Source organism: Nerophis ophidion, linkage group LG04, assembly GCF_033978795.1.
Source record: "Nerophis ophidion isolate RoL-2023_Sa linkage group LG04, RoL_Noph_v1.0, whole genome shotgun sequence".
NCBI lineage: Eukaryota > Metazoa > Chordata > Actinopteri > Syngnathiformes > Syngnathidae > Nerophis > Nerophis ophidion.
Window position 1 is genome coordinate 75,647,375 of NC_084614.1, and position 20,788 is coordinate 75,668,162.

A 20,788-nucleotide genomic window follows, 5' to 3' on the forward strand; every position below is an offset into this window, starting at 1 on the left:
ATTTCTCTTAATATCTCATTGACAAAATTATTCAACCCCTTGAAGATCATAATTCTTAAAAACAGAATTTGAATAAGGTCTTTTCAATCAGGTGTTGAAACACCTGAAGATGTGATTAGAACCATAACGAGCAACAATTAAACTGATTGAAAAAGACTGTGACGCTCAGCTTCTTGTAGATGGTCAATGGTGTATTTGCAACATGGTGAAGTCCAGGGAGTGGTCAAAGAAGTCAAGAGAGGAGGTAATTTCTCTTCATAAGAAAGGATATGGATATAAGAAAATAGCAAAGACATTACACATTCCAAGAGACACAGTTGGGAGCATAATTCGCAAGTTTCAAGCTAAAGGCACAATGGAAACATCACCTGGGCGTGGTAGAAAGAGGATGCTGTGTGGAACTGCTGTCCGGTATTTGAAGCATACAGTGGTGAAAACCCCCCGGGTAACAGCTGAGGAACTACAACAGGACATTGCAGAGGGGGGAACGCAGGTTTCGTCCCAGACAATAAGGCGCGCACTACGAGATGAAGGCCTCCAGGCCAGAACTCCCAGGTGCACCCCACTTCTGACTACCCGGCACAAGAAAAATAGACTCCAGTATGCCAAATATCATCTGGACATACCCCAAAGGTTTTGGGAAACTTTTCTATGGAGTGATGAGACAAAACTGGAACTCTTTGGGCCTATGAATCAATGTTATGTCTGGAGGAGAAAAAATGAAGCTTACAAAAAGAAGAACACCTTGCCTACTGTTAAGCATGGTGGGGGGGTCAATCATGCTCTGGGGCTGTTTCTCTGCCTCAGGTACCGGGAATCTCCAGCGCGTTCAAGGCATTATGAATTCTATTTCCTAGCAGGATATATTAGCTGCAAATGTCATGAAGTCAGTGACGAAACTGAGGCTTGGGAGACGTTGGACCTTCCAACAGGACAAGGATCCCAAGCATACCTCCAAATCAACATCAGAGTGGTTGCAGAAGAAGGGCTGGAAGACTCTGGAGTGGCCTTCCCAGTCGCCAGACCTAAATCCTCTAGAAAAGCTGTGGTGGGACTTGAAGAAGGCAGTTGCAGCACGCAAGCCCAAGAATATGAATGAACTGGAGGCCTTTGCCCAAGAGGAATGGGCTAAAATACCTGGAGATGCTTGCAAGAAGCTTGTGTCCGCTTATGTATCACCTTTGAAGGATGTCATTACTGCCAAAGGGTGTTCTACTAAGTACTAAAGATGCATGGAACTAGGGGGTTGAATCATTTTGTCAATGAGATATTAAGAAAAATGTCCTTTTTTGGTATTTTGTAAAATAGTGTTACAATTTAAGTTGAATTTGTCTATTTGACACATCTTTATTTGATATGACTATAAACAAAATACGGAATAAATGTCCAACTTGCTAAAACCCCAAAATTGTGTGGGGTTTGAATAATTTTGATCACAACTGTAGATGGCAGAATATGTTGTTCCAAAACCTGTATGTACCTTTCAGCATTAATGGTGCCTTCACAGATGTGTAAGTTACCCATGACTTGGGCACTAATGCACCCCCATACCATCACAGATGCTGGCTTTTGAAGTTTGCGTTGATAACAGTCTGGATGGTTCGCTTCCCCTTTGGTCCGGATGACACGATGTGGAATATTTCCAAAAACAATTTGAAATGTGGACTCGTCAGACCACAGAACAGTTTTCCACTTTGCATCAGTCCATCTTAGATGATCTTGGGCCCAGAGAAGCCGGCGGCGTTTCTGGATGTTGTTGATAAATGGCTTTTGCTTTGCCTTGTAGAGCTTTAACTTGCACTTACAATGTAGCGACGAACTGTTGTTAAGTGACAGTGGTTTTCTGAAGTGTTCCTGAGCCCATGTGGTGATATCCTTTAGAGATTGATGTCCGTTTTTGATACAGTGCGAACGTCACGGTCATTCAATGTTGGTTTCCGGCCATGTTGCTTACGTGGAGGGATTTCTCCAGATTCTCTGAACCTTTTGATGCTATTATGGACCGTAGATGTTGAAATCCCTAAATTTCTTGCAATTGAACTTTGAGAAACATTCTTAAACTGTTTGACTATTTGCTCACGCAGTTGTGGACAAAGGGGTATACCTCGCCTCATTTTTTCTTCTGAAAGACTGAGCATTTTTTGGGAGGCTGGTTTTATACCCAATCATGGCACCCACCTGTTCCCAATTAGCCTGCACACCTGTGGGATGTTCCAAATAAGCGTTTGATGAGCATTCCTCAACTTTTTAGTATTTATTGCCACCTTTCCCACCTTCTTGGTCACGTGTTGCTGGCATCCAATTCTAAAGTTAATGATTATTTGCACAAAAAAAAAATGTTTACCAGTTTGAACATCAATTATGTTGTCTTTGTAGCATATTCAACTGAATATGGGTTGAAAAGGATTTGCAAATCGGATCGGTTCGCAGCCGAGTGTGAAGCGACCGGAATGAGAATCAGCACCTCCAAGTCCGAGTCCATGGTTCTCGCCCGGAAAAGGGTGGAGTGCCATCTCCGGGTTGGGGAGGAGACCCTGCCCCAAGTGGAGGAGTTCAAGTACCTAGGAGTCTTGTTCGGTAGTGAGGGAAGAGTGGATCGTGAGATCGACAAGCGGATCGGTGCGGCGTCTTCAGTAATGCGGACGTTGTACCGATCCGTTGTGGTGAAGAAGGAGCTGAGCCGGAAGGCAAAGCTCTCAATTTACCGGTCGATCTACGTTCCCATCCTCACCTATGGTCATGAGCTTTGGGTCATGACCGAAAGGATAAGATCACGGGTACAAGTGGCCGAAATGAGTTTCCTCCGCCGTGTGGCGGGGCTCTCCCTTAGAGATAGGGTGAGAAGCTCTGCCATCCGGGAGGAACTCAAAGTAAAGCCGCTGCTCCTTCACATCGAGAGGAGCCAGATGAGGTGGTTCGGGCATCTGGTCCAGGATGCCACCCGAACGCCTCCCTAGGGAGGTGTTTAGGGCACGTCCAACCGGTAGGAGGCCACGGGGAAGACCCAGGACACGTTGGGAAGACTATGTCTCCCGGCTGGCCTGGGAACGCCTCGGGATCCCCCGGGAAGAGCTGGACGAAGTGGCTGGGGAGAGGGAAGTCTGGGTTTCCCTGCTTAGGCTGTTGCCCCCGCGACCCGACCTCGGATAAGCGGAAGATGATGGATGGATGGATGGATTTGCAAATCCTTGTATTCTGTTTATATTTACATCTAACACAATTTCCCAACTCATATGGAAACGGGGTTTGTAACATTATAATCAATAAAAAACTATTAAGCAAGATCGGAGACATTGACTTTTTGTAAAAGCTTATTTATTAAATTAATATCATCTAGATTCATAGCTTGACGGACTGTATGTACATACAAAGTACAGAACTACCAGAAATGCATTTATGTGGAGTATATGGTGCGATTGAACTGGAATGCTGGCGTCAAGAGAAAACTCAATATGCAAAGTGTAGTATTTTACATGGGTGCGTCTCGGCATAGGTCAGGGGTCTCAAACTCTGTTTATCCGGGGGCCGCTGGAGGTAGAGTATTTACTGAAATTTTCAAATGTCAAAATGTTTTATTTTGACACCCTTGATGGATGGATGGAGTTCCCCAGGAGATGACACTTTAGCTTGCGTACAGGAAGTTGTTCTTGTTGTGTTTGTTGTGCTGTCATTTTTTTGTGTCTGCATTGTTATTGTAGTTGGATTTATTATTGCAAAGAACACTTAACAGGCTGCAATTACACCGAACCAGGGGGTGTTCAAACCGTTTTGGATGCAAGTAGGGGTAATTTTGATATTTTTCATTTTCAAAACCAATAAAATATATCCTCAAGTTTGGTCCCGGGGACCCATAAGGGTCTCCACCATGAAAATGTTAAAATTAAGTCTTACAGTAATGTTTTGTTCTTTAAATGTGTCAATTTTTTTGAAATTATGTTTTATGCCCTCTTTTTCTTAAAGAAATCAAAATATAGGGAGGTGTTTCGGGCACGTCCGACCGGTAGGAGGCCACGGGGAAGACCCAGGACACTTTGGGAGGACTATCTCTCCCGGCTGGCCTGGGAACGCCTGGGGATCCCCCCGGGAAGAGCTGGACGAAGTGGCTGGGGAGAGGGAAGTCTGGGCTTCCCTGCTTAGGCTGCTGCCCCCGCGAACAGACCTCGGATAAACGGAAGAAGATGGATTGCGTACATTATTTTATTTTTCCACCTTTAACGTTTACAATTTCTGGATTAACTTCACATCCGTCGATTAAAAGTTATTTTATCTTATCTTTATCATAGAAAAGGTATTTTCTTTAAATGTCAAAATCAGAAAATACAACCCTAAGAATTTCAAAGTTAATACCAAAACTGATTTGGATTCGTTATTATTTTTGGAGCAATGACAGTTTTAAGAAGAAAAAAAAACAGCCTGAATGGCAGCTTTGTGTTATTAGTCAACATTTCACCTGTGTGCTCTTTTATTCCACATTTTAATGTTTTTTGTTTTTTTTATTTATATAGAACGTGCCGCGGGCCATTAAAGCATTTAGATAGCCATGGACGACACCTTAAAAAAAAAAAAAAAAGTGCTGCGTGTTTGAGACCCCTGCTATGAAGTCATCATCTTCCTGGAACCTCTCACCGAGCCTCTGATTGGTCCCTTTCCAGTAAGTATTGGGTTAGTCATGGGACCACGTTGCCTTTCACCAGGAGTTCCATTAGTACATTTATATATAAAAAAAAAAGTTGAGAAGGTTACACAGCAGCAGAAATGCCAGGCAGTATATGTCACCTTCAAGTGTACAAGACAGAAGGTAGAACATTAAGGCCGCCGCCACATTCCTCCTCCGCCATTCTTTAGTCGGCTTTCTTGTCCTTTGCTTCCTCGTCGTCCGTGTACTCTGTGGGCTCCTCGCCCTCCTTCAGAAGCTTGCCCACGTAGTCGTATTTAACTGGAATATCACACATAAGCAGCAATTATAGTAATAATATAGAAATGAACAAAACCCAAAAGCAGTGAAGTTGGCACGTTGTGTAAATGGTAAATAAAAACAAAATACAATGATTTGCAAATCCTTTTTCAACCTAAATTCAATTGAATAGACTGCAAAGACAAGATATTTAATGTTCCAACTAAGAAACTTTTTTGTGCAAATAATTTGCCGATATCTCGATATTGTCCAACTCTTAATTATCGATACCGACATATACAGTCGTGGAATTAACACATTATTATACCAAATTAACCTACTCAGTGGCCTAGTAGTTAGTGTCCGCCCTGAGATCGGTAGGTTGTGAGTTCAAACCCCGGCCGAGTCAAACCCATCCATCTTCTTCCGCTTATCCGAGGTCGGGTCGCGGGGGCAGCAGCCTAAGCAGGGAAACCCAGACTTCCCTTTCCCCAGCCACTTCGTCTAGCTCTTCCCGGGGGACATGGTTTAGAGGGTTGCAGGTTCACTACCCACCTATTGACATCCAATTCGCTGCCGTTGTGTCCTTGGGCAGGACACTTCACCCTTTGCCCCCGGTGCCACTCACACTGGTGAGTGAATGATGACTGAATGATTGGTGGTGGTCGGAGGGGCCGTAGGCGCAAACTGGCAGCCACGCTTCCGTCAGTCCACCCCAGGGCGGCTGTGGCTACAGATGTAGCTTACCACCACCAGGTGTGAATGAATGATGGGTTCCCACTTCTCTGTGAGCGCTTTGAGTATCTAATAATAAAAAAGCGCGATATAAATCTAATCCATTATTATTATTATTATTATCATTATTATTATTATTATCCCGAGGCGTTCCCAGGCCAGCCGGGAGACATAGTCTTCCCAACGTGTCCTGGGTCTTCCCCGTGGCCTCCTACCGGTTGGACGTGCCCTAAACACCTCCCTAGGGAGGCGTTCGGGTGGCATCCTGACCAGATGCCCGAACCACCTCATCTGGCTCCTCTCCATGTGGAGGAGCAGCGGCTTTACTTTGAGTTCCTCCCGGATGACAGAGCTTCTCACCCTATCTCTAAGGGAGAGCCCCGCCACACGGCGGAGGAAGCTAATTTCGGCCGCTTGTACCCGTGATCTTATCCTTTCGGTCATGACCCAAAGCTCATGACCATAGGTGAGGATGGGAACGTAGATCGACCGGTAAATTGAGAGCTTTGCCTTCCGGCTCAGCTCCTTCTTCACCACAACGGATCGGTACAACGTCCGCATTACTGAAGACGCCGCACCGATCCGCCTGTCGATCTCACGATCCACTCTTCCCCCACTCGTGAACAAGACTCCTAGGTACTTGAACTCCTCCACTTGGGTCAGGGTCAAACCAAAGACTATAAAAATGGGACCCTTTACCTCCCTGCTTGGCACTCAGCATCAAGGGTTGGAATTGGGGGTTAAATCACCATAAATGATTCCCGGGCGCGGCACCGCTGCTGCCCACTGCTCCCCTCACTTCCCAGGGGGTGATCAAGGAGATGGGTCAAATGCAGAGGACAAATTTCACCACACCCAGTGTGTGTGTGACAATCATTGGTACTTTAATTCTAACTAATTCCGCTGCATGCATTAAACAATGTAACAAGGTTTTCCAAAATAAATCAACTCAAGTTAAGGAAAAAAAGGCCAACATGGCACTGCCATTTTTATTATTGATGTCACAAAGTGCATTATTTGTTTTTCCAGATATAAATAGATTTACTGGTCAGATCATTTTATTGCACTTTTGCATATACATCCACGTTTACGGGTGTATGTTATATTGTCATTGTGTCTTTATTGCTTGCAAACCTCAAATTGCACTATTGTAAATGCCCGTGTTGTTGATGTGGCAAACATCAGGAGTGACGTCGTCGCTGCAGCTAAGTCACAATTATTGGATTTTTGTTGTATGCGAGTGTGGAAAGGCAGAGCAGGCAGTCTGACAGCGAGGGAGGGCACACCGTAGCCCTACCCAAGATGGCGGCGAGGAGGCATGGCCGGCAGTCCGACAGCGAGGCAGGGCACGACCCATGATGGTGGCGAGAAGGTGTGGACGGCGAGCGAGTGGCGAGGCGGGGAGCGCCTGGAGAGACGCCGCAATCAATATCATTGTATTATTGAATTGTATTATATTTATATAGCGCTTTTCTCAAGTGACTCAAAACGCTTTACATAGTGACACCCAATATCTAAGTTACATTTAAACCAGTGTGGGTGGCACTGGGAGCAGGTGGGTAAAGTGTCTTGCCCAAGGACACAACGGCAGTAACTAGGACGGCACAAGCGGGAATTAAACCTGCAACCCTCAAGTTGCTGACACGGCCACTCTAACAACCGAGCACATGCCGATCATGTGAGTGGATCACGCACCTGGTGACAATTGAATAATCCTCTCGCACTGTATAAAAGGGCGAAAGCCGTGAACGTCAGAGAGAGAGGCGGAGAGACGAGAAGGAGCCAGAGGGAAGCTGACGCTGAGGGAGACAGAGCGCGAGAGAGGCGACGACGCCCGAAGCAGAAAGGCGAGCGGCAGACGGAGCAGCTGAAAAGCAGTCTCTATTGAAAAATAAAGAAGTCTAAACGTGCCGCCGCTATGTCCTTCCTTGATGGTCCTTGGAACCCACACAACGGCTTGAGAAGTCTGTCACATCCATAAATTTAGCAATCTATAAAAAAGATCCAACTGGAGAAGAGGCAGATTTGTCTTTTTTATCAAAATGCAGATTATGATGTTTGGGTTAGTAGATGCATTCCAATGCTTGTCTACTCGAATTTTCCGCTCCTAGTCCTCAAATGCATGGTAATTTCTAGAGATGTCCGATAATGGCTTTTTTGCCGATATTCCGATATTGTCCAAATCTTAATTACAGATACCGATATATACAGTCGTGGAATTAACACATTGTTATGCCTCATTTTGTTGTGATGCCCCGCAGGATGCATTAAACAATGTAACAAGGTTTTCCAAAATAAATCAAGTTATGGAAAAAAATGCCAACATGGCACTGCCATATTTTTTATTGAATTCACAAAGTGCATTATTTTTTTTAAACATGCCTCAAAACAGCAGCTTGGAGTTTGGGACATGCTCTCCCTAGGAGAGCATGAGGAGGTTGAGGTGGGTGGGGTTGGGGGTACCGGGGGGTGTATACTGTAGCGTCCCGGAAAACTTAGTGCTGCAAGGGCTTCTGTGTATTTGTTCTGTTGTGTTTATGTTGTGTTACGGTGTGGATGTTCTCCCAAAATGTGTTTGTCATTCTTGTTCGGTGTGGGTTCACAGTGTGGCGCATATTTGTAACAGTGTTAAACTGGTTTATACGGCCACCCTTGGTGTGACCTGAATGGTTGTTGACCAAGTATGCCTTGCATTCACTTGTGTGTGTGAAAAGCAGTAGATATTATGTGATTGGGCCGGCACACACAGGCAGTACCCTTAAGGTTTATTGGCGCTCTGTACTTCTCCCTACGTCCGTGTACACAGCGGCGTTTTTAAAAGTCATACATTTTACTTTTTGAAACAGATACTGATCATTTCCGATATTACATTTTAAAGCATTTATCGCAGATTTTATCGGACATCTCTACAAATAATCATTCACTTAGAATTCAATGGCAGCAACACATTGCAAAAAAGTTGGCAAAGGGGCATTTTTACCACTGTGTTACATGGCCTTTCCTTTTAACAACACTCAGTAAACGTTTGGGAACTGAGGAGAGCATTTTTTGAAGCTTTTCAGGTGGAATTATTTCCCATTCTTGCTTGATATACAGCTTAAGTTGTTCAACAGTCTCCGTTGTGGTATTTTAGGCTTCATAATGCGCCACACATTCTCAGTGGGAGACAGGTCTGGACTAACATGAAGCCACGCTGTTGTAACACGTGGCTAGGCATTGTCTTGCTGAAATAAACAGGGGCGGCCATGATAACGGTGTTCGGATGACAACATATGTTGCTCCAAAACCTGTATGGACCTTTCAGCATTAATGGTGCCTTCACAGATGTGTAAGTTACCCATGCCTTGGGCACTAATACACCCCCATACCATCACAGATGCTGGTGTAGTTTCCTAACGAAGCCTTAGATTGACGCTCCTTTACTTCTCCTGCTCCCGCTTGCTGCGGCAACAACAAACAAAAACGCCAGATGCTACTCTACGTTTTGTAACGTTCACTTGTCAAGTTAATCCTTCAAAAAACGTAAAACAATAACGATGTGGGAACAAATGAATGGCCAAATAGAGCGAGTTTGTTACAGTAAGAAAGAGTTAGAAAAAGTAAGGGTAAGGTAAAAAAAACTGTGTGCCTCGATTCCCCCATACCTGACTGCCATTACCCATAATACATTGTGTCCAAACCATACAGATCCTTCTGCCATGTATGCAATTAAACGGTTAAGTAATCTTCACTATTAAAGCAGTATAAAATAGTACATCATCAAATTATTCCGACAAATGTAATAATTATAAATAAAGTGTACCTTAGAATTATTCTAAGCATGCCATCCATCCATCCATCCATTTTTCTACCGCTTATTCCCTTTTGGGTCACTGGAGCCTGTCTCAGCTACATTCAGGCGGACAAGTTGCCACCTCATCGCGGTATTCTAAGCATCCAATATATACATTTTCGTATTATTTAAATAAAGTAAACAGTCCCCTTTTTGCTGAATAAACATAACGTTCATTCTATAAAATGTAAATTAACTTAAACAGCATTTAGGCTCCTCACGGTGGCTTTTGAACTTTGCGCCTCTAACCGCCCGGATGGTTCTTTTCCTCTTTGGTCTGGAGAAAACAATGTTTAGAGTTTCCAGAAAAACAATATGAAATGTGGACTTGTCAGACCACAGAACACTTTTCCACTTTGCATCAGTCCATCTTAGATGAGCTTGGGCAAAGCAAAGCCAACAGCGTCTCTGGGTGTTGTTGATAAATGGCTTTGGCTTTGCATAGTAGAGTTTTAACTTGCACTTACAGATGTAGCGACGAACTGAAGTTACACACAGTGGTTTTCTGAGGAGTTCCTGAGCCCACGTGGTGATATCCTTTACACACTGATGTTTTTTTCATGCAATACCGCCCGAGGGATCGAAAGTCCGTAATATCATCGCTTACGTGCAGTGATTTCTCCAGATTTTCTGAACCTTTTGATGATATTACGGACCGTAGATGGTGAAATACCTCAATTCCTTGCAATAGCTCGTTGAGAAATGTTGTTCTTAAACTGTTGGACAATTTGTTCATGTATTTGTTCACAAAGTGGTGAACCCTTGCTCCATCCTTGTTCGTGAATGACTGAGAATTTCATGGAAGCTGCTTTTATACCCCATCATGGCACCCACCTGTTCCCAATTCACCTGTGGGATGTTCCAAATAAGTATTTGATGAGCATTCCTTAACTTTCTCAGTCTTTTTTGCCACTTGTGCCAGCTTTTTTTAAAACATGTTGCAGGCATCAAATTCCAAATGAGCTAATATTCTCGAAAAAATTAAGTTCTACAGTTGGAACTTTAAGTATCTTGTCTTTGCAGTTTATCCAATTGAACATAAGTATAAAAGGATTTGCAAATCATCGTATTCAGTTTTTATTTACTATTTACAAAATGTGCCAACTTCACTAGTTTTGGGGTTTGTAAATCCTGGCGAGAAATGAGCAGGAGTGGTTATAAATGAAGTTCACAGGTGTCTCTCAGTTCACTCACATGTGAACTGCGTCTCCCACTCAGCGAGGCTCTCCTGCTGTGCCTGCGTCAGGTCAGACAAGTCGTTGTTTTGGTCCTTCAGGGCTTCTTCCTCCAGGCAGAAAGTGGCCAGGCCTCTGGATGCATCTCGACCCGCAAACACGCCGTACGGCCCCTCTGAAACACATCGAAGAGATTGATCGGTATTAACTCGGGCTGGGCGATGTAGCTGAAAACTGTATCACAATAGAGGTGTTTTGTATTGGTCAATATCGATTATTATTGATATTTCTTTTTTTTATGACCAATCGAAAATAAGGGCCAGGAGAAAAGTATAATAAATGTCAACATTTTTATGTGTAAAGTAATTACGGCCCTCAGCTGTTAAGGCGGAAAGGAAAGGAAATGTCAACAAAGGTAAACAAATCACTTTAACAATAAGCTCTTAAAATGAAGGTGCAAAAATATGTAAGAAATGCCTCACAAAGTGTAAAAAAAATAAAATTGGTGCAAAGGGTGAAAATAAGAAACCCTCGAAGAAGTATTTTCTGCAGGATGAGTGCCAGGATGTGTAACATTTAATTTGTTCTGTTCTTATTTTTGTACAGAAAATAATTAGTTATGTAGTAATTACACAATCAAAAATAATTGAATTAATGTGTATAATTTAAAAGTACAACATTTGTTATATTTTGTCATTCATTTTAATTGATACATTCCTGCACTTAAGTTCCTACCTGTTGTTTCCGTATACCCCAATAGGGAACGGACACTAGCGAAACACTAGCACAGCTATGTTTCACAAGCATAACAAAACTAGGATAGCTATGTTACACTAGCGTAACAACACTAGCATATCTTTGTTACACTAGCGTAACAACACTAGCATAGCTTTGTTACACTAGCGTAACAACACTAGCATAGCTATGTTGCACTCACGTAATAACACTACCGTAGCTATGTTGCACTAGCGTAACAACACTAGCATAGCTATGTTGCACTAGCGTAACAACACTAGCATAGCTTTGTTGCACTAGCGTAACAACACTAGCATAGCTTTGTTACACTAGCGTAACAACACTAGCATAGCTATGTTGCACTAGCGTAACAACACTAGCATAGCTATGTTGCACTCGCGTAACAACACTAGCATAGCTATGTTGCACTAGCGTAACAACACTAGCATAGCTATGTTGCACTAGCGTAACAACACTAGCATAGCTATGTTGCACTCGCGTAACAACACTAGCATAGCTATGTTGCACTAGCGTAACAACACTAGCATAGCTTTCTTACACTAGCGTAACAACACTAGCATAGCTTTGTTACACTAGCGTAACAACACTAGCATAGCTTTGTTACACTAGCGTAACAACACTAGCATAGCTATGTTGCACTAGCGTAACAACACTAGCATAGCTATGTTGCACTCGCGTAACAACACTAGCATAGCTATGTTGCACTCGCGTAACAACACTAGCATAGCTATGTTGCACTCGCGTAACAACACTAGCATAGCTATGTTGCACTCGCGTAACAACACTAGCATAGCTATGTTACACTAGCGTAACAACACTAGCATAGCTATGTTGCACTCGCGTAACAACACTACCGTAGCTATGTTGCACTAGCGTAACAACACTAGCATAGCTATGTTGCACTAGCGTAACAACACTAGCATAGCTTTGTTGCACTAGCGTAACAACACTAGCATAGCTTTGTTACACTAGCGTAACAACACTAGCATAGCTTTGTTACACTCGCGTAACAACACTAGCATAGCTATGTTGCACTCGCGTAACAACACTACCATAGCTATGTTGCACTAGCGTAACAACACTAGCATAGCTATGTTGCACTCGCGTAACAACACTAGCATAGCTATGTTGCACTCGCGTAACAACACTAGCATAGCTATGTTGCACTCGCGTAACAACACTAGCATAGCTATGTTGCACTCGCGTAACAACACTAGCATAGCTATGTTGCACTCGCGTAACAACACTAGCATAGCTATGTTGCACTCGCGTAACAACACTAGCATAGCTATGTTGCACTCGCGTAACAACACTAGCATAGCTATGTTGCACTCGCGTAACAACACTAGCATAGCTATGTTGCACTCGCGTAACAACACTAGCATAGCTATGTTGCACTCGCGTAACAACACTAGCATAGCTATGTTGCACTCGCGTAACAACACTAGCATAGCTATGTTGCACTCGCGTAACAACACTAGCATAGCTATGTTGCACTCGCGTAACAACACTAGCATAGCTATGTTGCACTCGCGTAACAACACTAGCATAGCTATGTTGCACTCGCGTAACAACACTAGCATAGCTATGTTGCACTCGCGTAACAACACTAGCATAGCTATGTTGCACTCGCGTAACAACACTAGCATAGCTATGTTGCACTCGCGTAACAACACTAGCATAGCTATGTTGCACTCGCGTAACAACACTAGCATAGCTATGTTGCACTCGCGTAACAACACTAGCATAGCTATGTTGCACTCACGTAACACTAGCATAGCTATGTTGCACTCGCGTAACAACACTAGCATAGATATGTTGCACTCGCGTAACAACACTAGCATAGCTATGTTGCACTCGCGTAACAACACTAGCATAGCTATGTTGCACTAGCGTAACAACACTAGCATAGCTATGTTGCACTAGTGTAACAACACTAGCATAGCTATGTTGCACTCGCGTAACGACACTAGCATAGCTATGTTGCACTAGTGTAACAACACTAGCATAGCTATGTTGCACTCGCGTAACAACACTAGCATAGCTATGTTGCACTAGCGTAACAACACTAGCATAGCTATGTTGCACTAGTGTAACAACACTAGCATAGCTATGTTGCACTAGTGTAACACTAGAATTTGTTTACACTGAATTTTAAGTTTGCTCCCCAAAAAAATGTGTCATCATAATTTTATGTAAAAAAAAATTTCACAAATTTCAGTGTCCATAAAAATCTATCCTAACGAGGACACAAATTAACCTCCATAAAAAAAATGTAATTATGCATTTTTATTGGTGAGTTTAAAGGCCTACTGAAAGCCACTACTACCCACCACGCAGTCTGATAGTTTATATATCAATGATGAAATATTAACATTGCAACACATGCCAATACGGCCTTTTTAGTTTACTAAATTGCATTTTTAAATTTCCCAGGACTTTTTTCTTGAAAACGTCGTGTAATGATGACGTGTACGCGTGACACCACGGGCTGTTATGAATATGAGCGCTGCGTACACACACAGCTAAAAGTCGTCTGCTTTAACGGCATAATTACACAGTATTTTGGAGATCTGTGTTGCTGAATCTTTTGCAATTTGTTCAATTAATATTGGAGAAGTCAAATTAGAAAGACGGAGTTGGGAAGCTTTAGCCTTTAGCCACACAAACACACAGTGATTCCTTGTTTAAAATTCACGCAGGTGAAACTTTAGTATGGATCACAGCGGACATGGACCCCGACTACATGTCAACCAGCAGGTTTCGGTGAGAAAATTGTGGTTAAAAAGTCGCCTCTTACCGGATATCAGCTGAGCTTGTGCTTCCCCGAGACACTGCGCGTCAACACCCGGCCGTGGACGTACACTTCCGACTATCAGGTACTGTTAAACTCACTAAAACACTCGCAACACCATAGAATAGTATATATATTTTTTTAACTTTTTTTTTTCTAGTCCGTCGCTATCAATATCCTCAAACACGAATCTTTCATTCTCGCTCAAATTAATGGGGGAATTGTCGTTTTCTCGGTCGGAATAGCTGTTTTTGTTGGAGGCTCCCGTTAAAATCAATGTGATTATATGAGGAGCCATCAACATGTGACGTCATCGTCTGCGACTTCCGGTAGAGGCAGGGCTTTTCTCCAGTTGCGAACTTTATCGCGGATGTTCTCTACTAAATCCTTCCAGCAAAAATATGGCAATATCGCGAAATGATCAAGTATGACACATAGAATGGACCTGCTATCCCCGTTTGAATAAGAAAATCTCATTTCAGTAGGCCTTTAATTAAATATTCAAACAGTGTTTCTGTTTAAATTGCGTGTAATGTTACAGTGTCCAAAAAAGTATTAAATATACTTGTCAGATAAAACCCTCTGCCTTGTTTTTATTGAATACTTACGCCTACTGCGCTACTGTGTTTTAATGTTGGTCATTAACAACAACAAAAAGAATGGCTGTGCATGTGAGACGTGTGCTTGGTATTTTTATGTATTTGTCGGAGTACCATGTTTTTATGTGTAAATATCATATCAATATAAAGATATATTATATTCTATTCCAGTGGTTCTCAAATGGGGGTACGCGTACCCCTGGGGGTACATGAAGGTATGCCATGGGGTACATGATATTTTTTTCAAAATATAAAAAAATTCAAAAATCCTTTATAAATATATTTATTGAATAATAATACTTCAACAAAATATGAATGTAATTTCATAAACTGTGAAAAGAAATGCAACAATGCAATATTCGGTGTTGAAAGTGTTGTAGGCACAATACCAATGTGAGCAATTTGCAAATTTGTACAATGCGCAATCTTTTTGCAAATTGCTTCCAGCTGTATATTTGAATAATGTGTGGTGCACATTTTGCAAATCAATGGGCACAATTTGTATAATGCACAATCTTTTTGGCAATTTTGGAAATTGCCTCCAGCTATATATTGATTGTGTTGGAAGTTCTGGCTACTAACCCTAACCCTAACCCAGGGGTAGGGAACCTATGGCTCTAGAGCCAGATGTGGCTCTTTTGATGACTGCATCTGGCTCTCAGATAAATCGGAGCTGACACTACTTAACACAATAAATAATGAATAATTCCACTTGTAATCACAGTGTTAAAAATAACGTTAAAAATATAAAAATGCTCATGCATTTGAATCCATCCATCCTTTTTTCTACCGCACCTGTTCAAGAAGTTGCCTTAAGGGTAAGAAATAATTTATTTATTATTGGTTAGTGTAGGGCTAGCCCTCTTGGGGGCTCTTCAACAAGGCCCAGGTGGGCCATTTACACACCTGTCGCTGATTTCGAGGCCGTTCCTGGCAACACCCCGCTTCGCTGCCGACCCGCAGGCCACGCCCCCTCCTAAGTTAGCTTCAAAATAACAACGTTATTACAAAGAATAAGAGACGTATTATACTCTAAAAATGTTGGTCTTAATTAAAAATGCATACTTTTAGTTGTGTTCATTGTTAAAAATATATTATATGGCTCTTACGTAAATACATTTTAAAATATTTGGCTTCTTGGCTCTCTCAGCCAAAAAGGTTCCCGACCCCTGCCCTAACCCTATTCCTTGATGCCATCTACGCAGTGTTGGGAGACTGTTTTGCTGTTCTTCTTCTGTTGGATGTAGCTTTCTGTGCAGAATTCCGCAAATTCTTCTTCAGCCGTCCTCAAACCATCCATTTGCACGGTCGCGCCATTTTCTAACAAAATCTCGTCTTGCGCACAATGGAAATGACGTATAATTTGCAAAGTGCGCGAGATTGGTGAAATGCTTACATCCATCCATCCATTTCCTACCGCTTATTCCCTTTTGGGGTCGCCGGCGCCTATTACAGCTGCAATCGGGCGGAATGTGGTGTACACCCTGGACAAGTCGCCACCTCATCGCACAATAACTGTAAAAAAAATTTGTGGACATGTTCCATAAATATTGATGTTAAAGATTTATGTTTTGTGAAGAAATGTTTAGAATTAACTTGATGAATCCAGATGGATCTCTATTACAATCCCAAAAGAGTGCACTTTAATTTGATGATTACTTCTATGTGTAGAAATCTTTATTTATAATTGAATCACTTGTTTATTTTTCAACAAGTTTGTTATTTTTACATCTTTTTTTCCAAATAGTTCAAGAAAGACCACTACAAATGAGCAATATTTTGCACTGTTATACAATTTAATAAATCAGAAACTGATGACATAGTGCTGTATTTTACTTCAGTATCTCTATTTTCCAACCAAAAATGCTTTGTTCTGATTAGGGGGTACTTGAATTAAAAAAATGTTCACAGGGGGTACATCACTGAAAAAAGGTTGAGAACCACTGTTTTAGGGAGTAGGTACTTGCAGATACTATTTACAATGTGTGTTTTAAGGAGCAGTTACTAGAACAGGGGTCGGGAACCTTTTTGGCTGAGAGAGCCCTGAAAGCCAAATATTTTAAAATGCATTTCCGTGAGAGCCATATCATATTTTTTAACACTGAATAGAATAGAATAGACTTTATTGTCATTATATTTGCATATAACGTGATTAAAGACTCCAACTTAAGGTGCGGTTGTGGGAACAAATATGGGGTAAAATAAATAACACAAGAGGTAATAAAGGAAAAATTAACAATTGAAATAAACAGACTACTATCTAATAAAAATAACAAGCAATCCTGTACAATATAAAAAATACTATAGAAATACAAAATACTGTACAATATACAGAACAAGACAAGAGTACCGAAGTAATAATACAACTAAATGCGTGCATTTTTTAAGTAAAACCAACATTTTTAGAGTCTAATAAGTCTCTAATTCTTTTTTAATAACATTGTTATTGCTCTGCGATGAGGTGGCGACTTGTCCAGGGTGTACTTGCCTCACGCCTGATTGTAGCTGAGATAGTCGCCAGCGCCTCCCGCGACCCCAAAAGGGAATAAGCGGTAGAAAATGGATGGATGGATGTTATTGCTTGAACAGGTGCGGTAGAAAACGGATGAGAATGTTTTATATTTTGAACGTTATTTTTAACATCGTGATCACCAGCGGAATTATCCATTACTTATCGTGTGAATCAATGTCAGCTAAAGTTTATCTGGGTGCCAGATGCAATCATCAAAAGAGCCACATCTGGCTCTAGAGCAGGGGTCGGGAACCTTTTTGGCTGAGAGAGCCAAAAAGCCAAATATTTTAAAATATATTCCCGTAAGAGCCATATAATATTTTTTTTTAACACTGAACACAATAAATACGTGCATTTTTAAGTAAGACCAACATTTCTAGAGTATAATAGGTCTCTTATTCTTTGTAATAACATTGTTATTCTGAGGCTAACTGTGGAGGGGGCGTGGCCAGCGGGCCTGCAGCGGCAGGTGCGTAGATGGCCCACCTGGGCCTTGTTATCTAATCACCTGTCGCTCTGTTATAAGCAGCAGCCAGGAGGAGAGACTGGGTTGGGGCTGGAAATACTATTGCTGGAAAGCAACTGAGAGACTTCTTGAAAAATAAAACAATATTGTAACCCTGAAACAGGCTCTCATGTCGGTGCTTGGGGGTCTGAAGAACCCCCAGGAGGGCAAGCCCCACACTAACCAATAATGAATAAATAACTTCTTACCATTGATGCAACTTCTTGAACAGATGCGGTACAAAACGGACGGATGGATTAAAAATGCATGAGAATGTTTTATATTTTTAACATTATTTTTAACACTGTGATTACAAGTGGAATTATTCATTACTTATTGTGTTAAGCAACGTCAGGTCAGATTTATCAGAGAGCCAGATGCAGTCATCAAAAGAGCCACATCTGGCTCTAGAGCAGTGGTTCCCAAAGTGGGCGGTGGAAGGATCTGGGGGGACGGTGAAGAAGAAGGGGGCGGTAGGGGGGCGGCAGTCCGAAGTCGAAGTCAGAAGTTCGAACGTTTGTTTGACGATTTGTACACAACACGTGCAGCAGGACGAGTCAGTGGACGACGCATCAGGGTCCGGTTACCACACGCCGCTCTGGCCCAGTCAGATCCGACAGCATAGACTCCATCCCATTAATATTAAGTGTGAGACAATGAAGGTTACTGGCGGAATGTTTATTTACCATTCTATGTTGCTGAAACAGTTAAAACTGCTAAAAAATAAATTGGTTTACTAAATTGGGATTTATTTGTGAAATACACATTTGTGTTTAACCTTTCTCTTTTCAAATTGCAGCATACCAAACATCAAGAAAGAGGTGTTTGTTTCCATATGTGTCTGTGGGGGCGGGGGGTGGGGGGGGGGGGGCGCTAGGAATTCACTGGGGAGCCAAGGGGGCGCCACCCTGCAAAAGTTTGGGAACCATTGCTCTCCGGGTACTCCGGCTTCCTCCCACTTCCAAAGACATGCACCTGGGGATAGGTTGATTGGCAACACTAAATTGGCCCTAGTGTGTGAATGTGAGTGTGAATGTTGTCTGTCTATCTGTGTTGCCCCAGCGATGAGGTGGCGACTTGTCCAGGGTGTACCCCGCCTTCCGCCCGATTGTAGCTGAGATAGGCGCCAGCGCCCCCCGCGACCCCAAAAGGGAATAAGCGGTAGAAAATGGATGGATGGATGGATGCTCTAGAGCCATAGGTTCCCTACCCCTGTTCTAGAAGGTACTATTTATCATGTGTGTTTCAGGGAGCAGTATTTTACTTCTGTATCTATTTTTTTCAACCAAAAATGCTTTGTTCTGAATTAAAAAAAATGTTCACAGGGGGTACATCAATGAAAAACGGTTGAGAACCACTGTTCTATTCTGTTATGGTGGTACTTGGTGAGAAAAGTTTGAGAATATTTGTTCCAATGTTTATTTACTGATGCAACGCTAATCGGGGGGTGTGGTGCGTTCAATGACACATAGTATATTGCACGACCAAGAGCGATATCGCATTTGGTCAGAGGTTAAAATCCTTGATCGGATAAAGAATGTGAGCTTCAACTCTGTGCCACTTTCTAGGAAGATGGAGAACGAGTTCATAATTATTACTGGAGGTAAAGAAAAAGAAAAAAAGAAGCGTGGAGAAACAAAGTTATTTTTTCGTTTTTTTTGTGAAGGGGGCGTGGGACATCTTCATTAGACGACCTTTGGTTTCAAGGCTACTCTGTTGTGGACTGGGATACAAACCAAAACGTGGCCATTTTGTTTCGTCGGAGAAGTTTGTCTGCAAGTAAACTGTTTCGTAAAAAAAAAAAAAAAGCTACCTGGCCCGTAGAACTTCTTCCCCCGGGTGACGTCGAACACTTTGCCGTTGATGGCCATGAGGATCCTGGGGTCCTGCACTCCGTCGTAGAGCTTCAACTCCGCCAGGGTTAAGTCTCTCTTCTTCAGTTTGACCAGCGGCTGCTCGCCCTCGTCCACCTCCGGGGGTTTATCCCCACGGAAGATCTTGTAGAGCAGGTACAGACACAGGCTGAGCAGGGTCAGGTTGAGCGGGGAGGTGAATATCTCCTGGAAGATTCCGCCCGAAGTTGAGTCGACGTCCTCCGCTTCCGCCATGTTGTGTCTGTCCTGGATTCTGGCGTGTTGTCCCTGAGGCTTGCAGAATGATGACTTGTCAGCCAATCACAGCCTCTATTTATCGTGACGTCACACGCATTTTGACCAATCAGATTATTTGGTTTAGGTGCCAAAAAGTTACATAAAATGAAATAGCTTTGAAAGGGAATTTTACCTTTGCAGCCTCATTATACTATTGGCTTAGTTTCTGATTTGTTTGTGCCTCTGAGAAACAATTAGAAATTTACTTTAAAATGTTTTATTTTTTTCTACCTCTAAACAAGTTTTGCAAGAAATATTGAACAAGCAAGGCTTATATAACGTTATAGTGACATGTAAAATCGAGTTTTAAATAATAATCATTAAAAAATATCAATGGCATATCAAATAAAATTTAAATAAAGATTGACTGCATCTTTTTTATTTGCAGCCCTCTGAGGTAAATATCAAAATAAACTTTTTCCACAGGCTAATAATACATCCGAAAATAAAATACCAATAATGAATGAATCAAACATTCAAGTTTTGAAGTAGAAAGAGAAAGTGCATGAGTAAAACATTAATTATTGCTGGGGGGGGCTATATTGTAGCGTCCCAGAAGAGTTAGTCCTGCAAGGGGTTCTGGGTATTTGTTCTGTTGTGTTTATGTTAGGGACGGCACAGTGGGAGAGTGGCCGTGCACAACCCGAGGGTCACTGGTTCAAATCCCACCTAGAACCAACCTCGTTACGTTCGTTGTATCCTGAGCAACACACTTCACCCTTGCTCCTGATGGGTGCTTGGTTGGCGCCTTGCATGGCAGCTCCCTCCATCAGTGTGTGAATGTGTGTGTGAATGGGTAAATGTGGAAGTAGTGTCAAAGCGCTTTGAGTACCTTG

General features: G+C 42.3%; 1 protein-coding gene across 1 annotated transcript; it reads right to left on the reverse strand.

Moving 5' to 3' along the window:
• Window positions 1-3,823: 3,823 nt before the first annotated feature.
• pgrmc1 (progesterone receptor membrane component 1) lies at window positions 3,824-19,960 on the reverse strand. The gene is made up of 3 exons (XM_061899079.1): window positions 19,616-19,960; window positions 10,656-10,811; window positions 3,824-4,936 (listed from the first exon to the last, which is right to left on the reverse strand). The coding sequence occupies exons 1-3, from the start codon at window positions 19,908-19,910 to the stop codon at window positions 4,842-4,844; spliced, it is 546 nt and encodes a 181-aa protein (XP_061755063.1). The 5' UTR covers window positions 19,911-19,960; the 3' UTR covers window positions 3,824-4,841.
• Between the last annotated feature and the right edge of the window lie 828 nt (window positions 19,961-20,788).

What these genes read in the sequence shown, in the direction of transcription:
- pgrmc1 (XM_061899079.1), bottom strand. Translation starts at nt 19,910, where the DNA reads ATGGCGGAAGCGGAGGACGTCGACTCAACTTCGGGCGGAATCTTCCAG. An exon ending in GAAGAAGTTCTACGGGCCAG is followed by an intron (nt 10,812 to 19,615) that starts GTAGCTTTTTTT and finishes GATGTGTTTCAG; the next exon opens with AGGGGCCGTACGGCGTGTTT. An exon ending in GTGGGAGACGCAGTTCACAT is followed by an intron (nt 4,937 to 10,655) that starts GTGAGTGAACTG and finishes GTGATATTCCAG; the next exon opens with TTAAATACGACTACGTGGGC.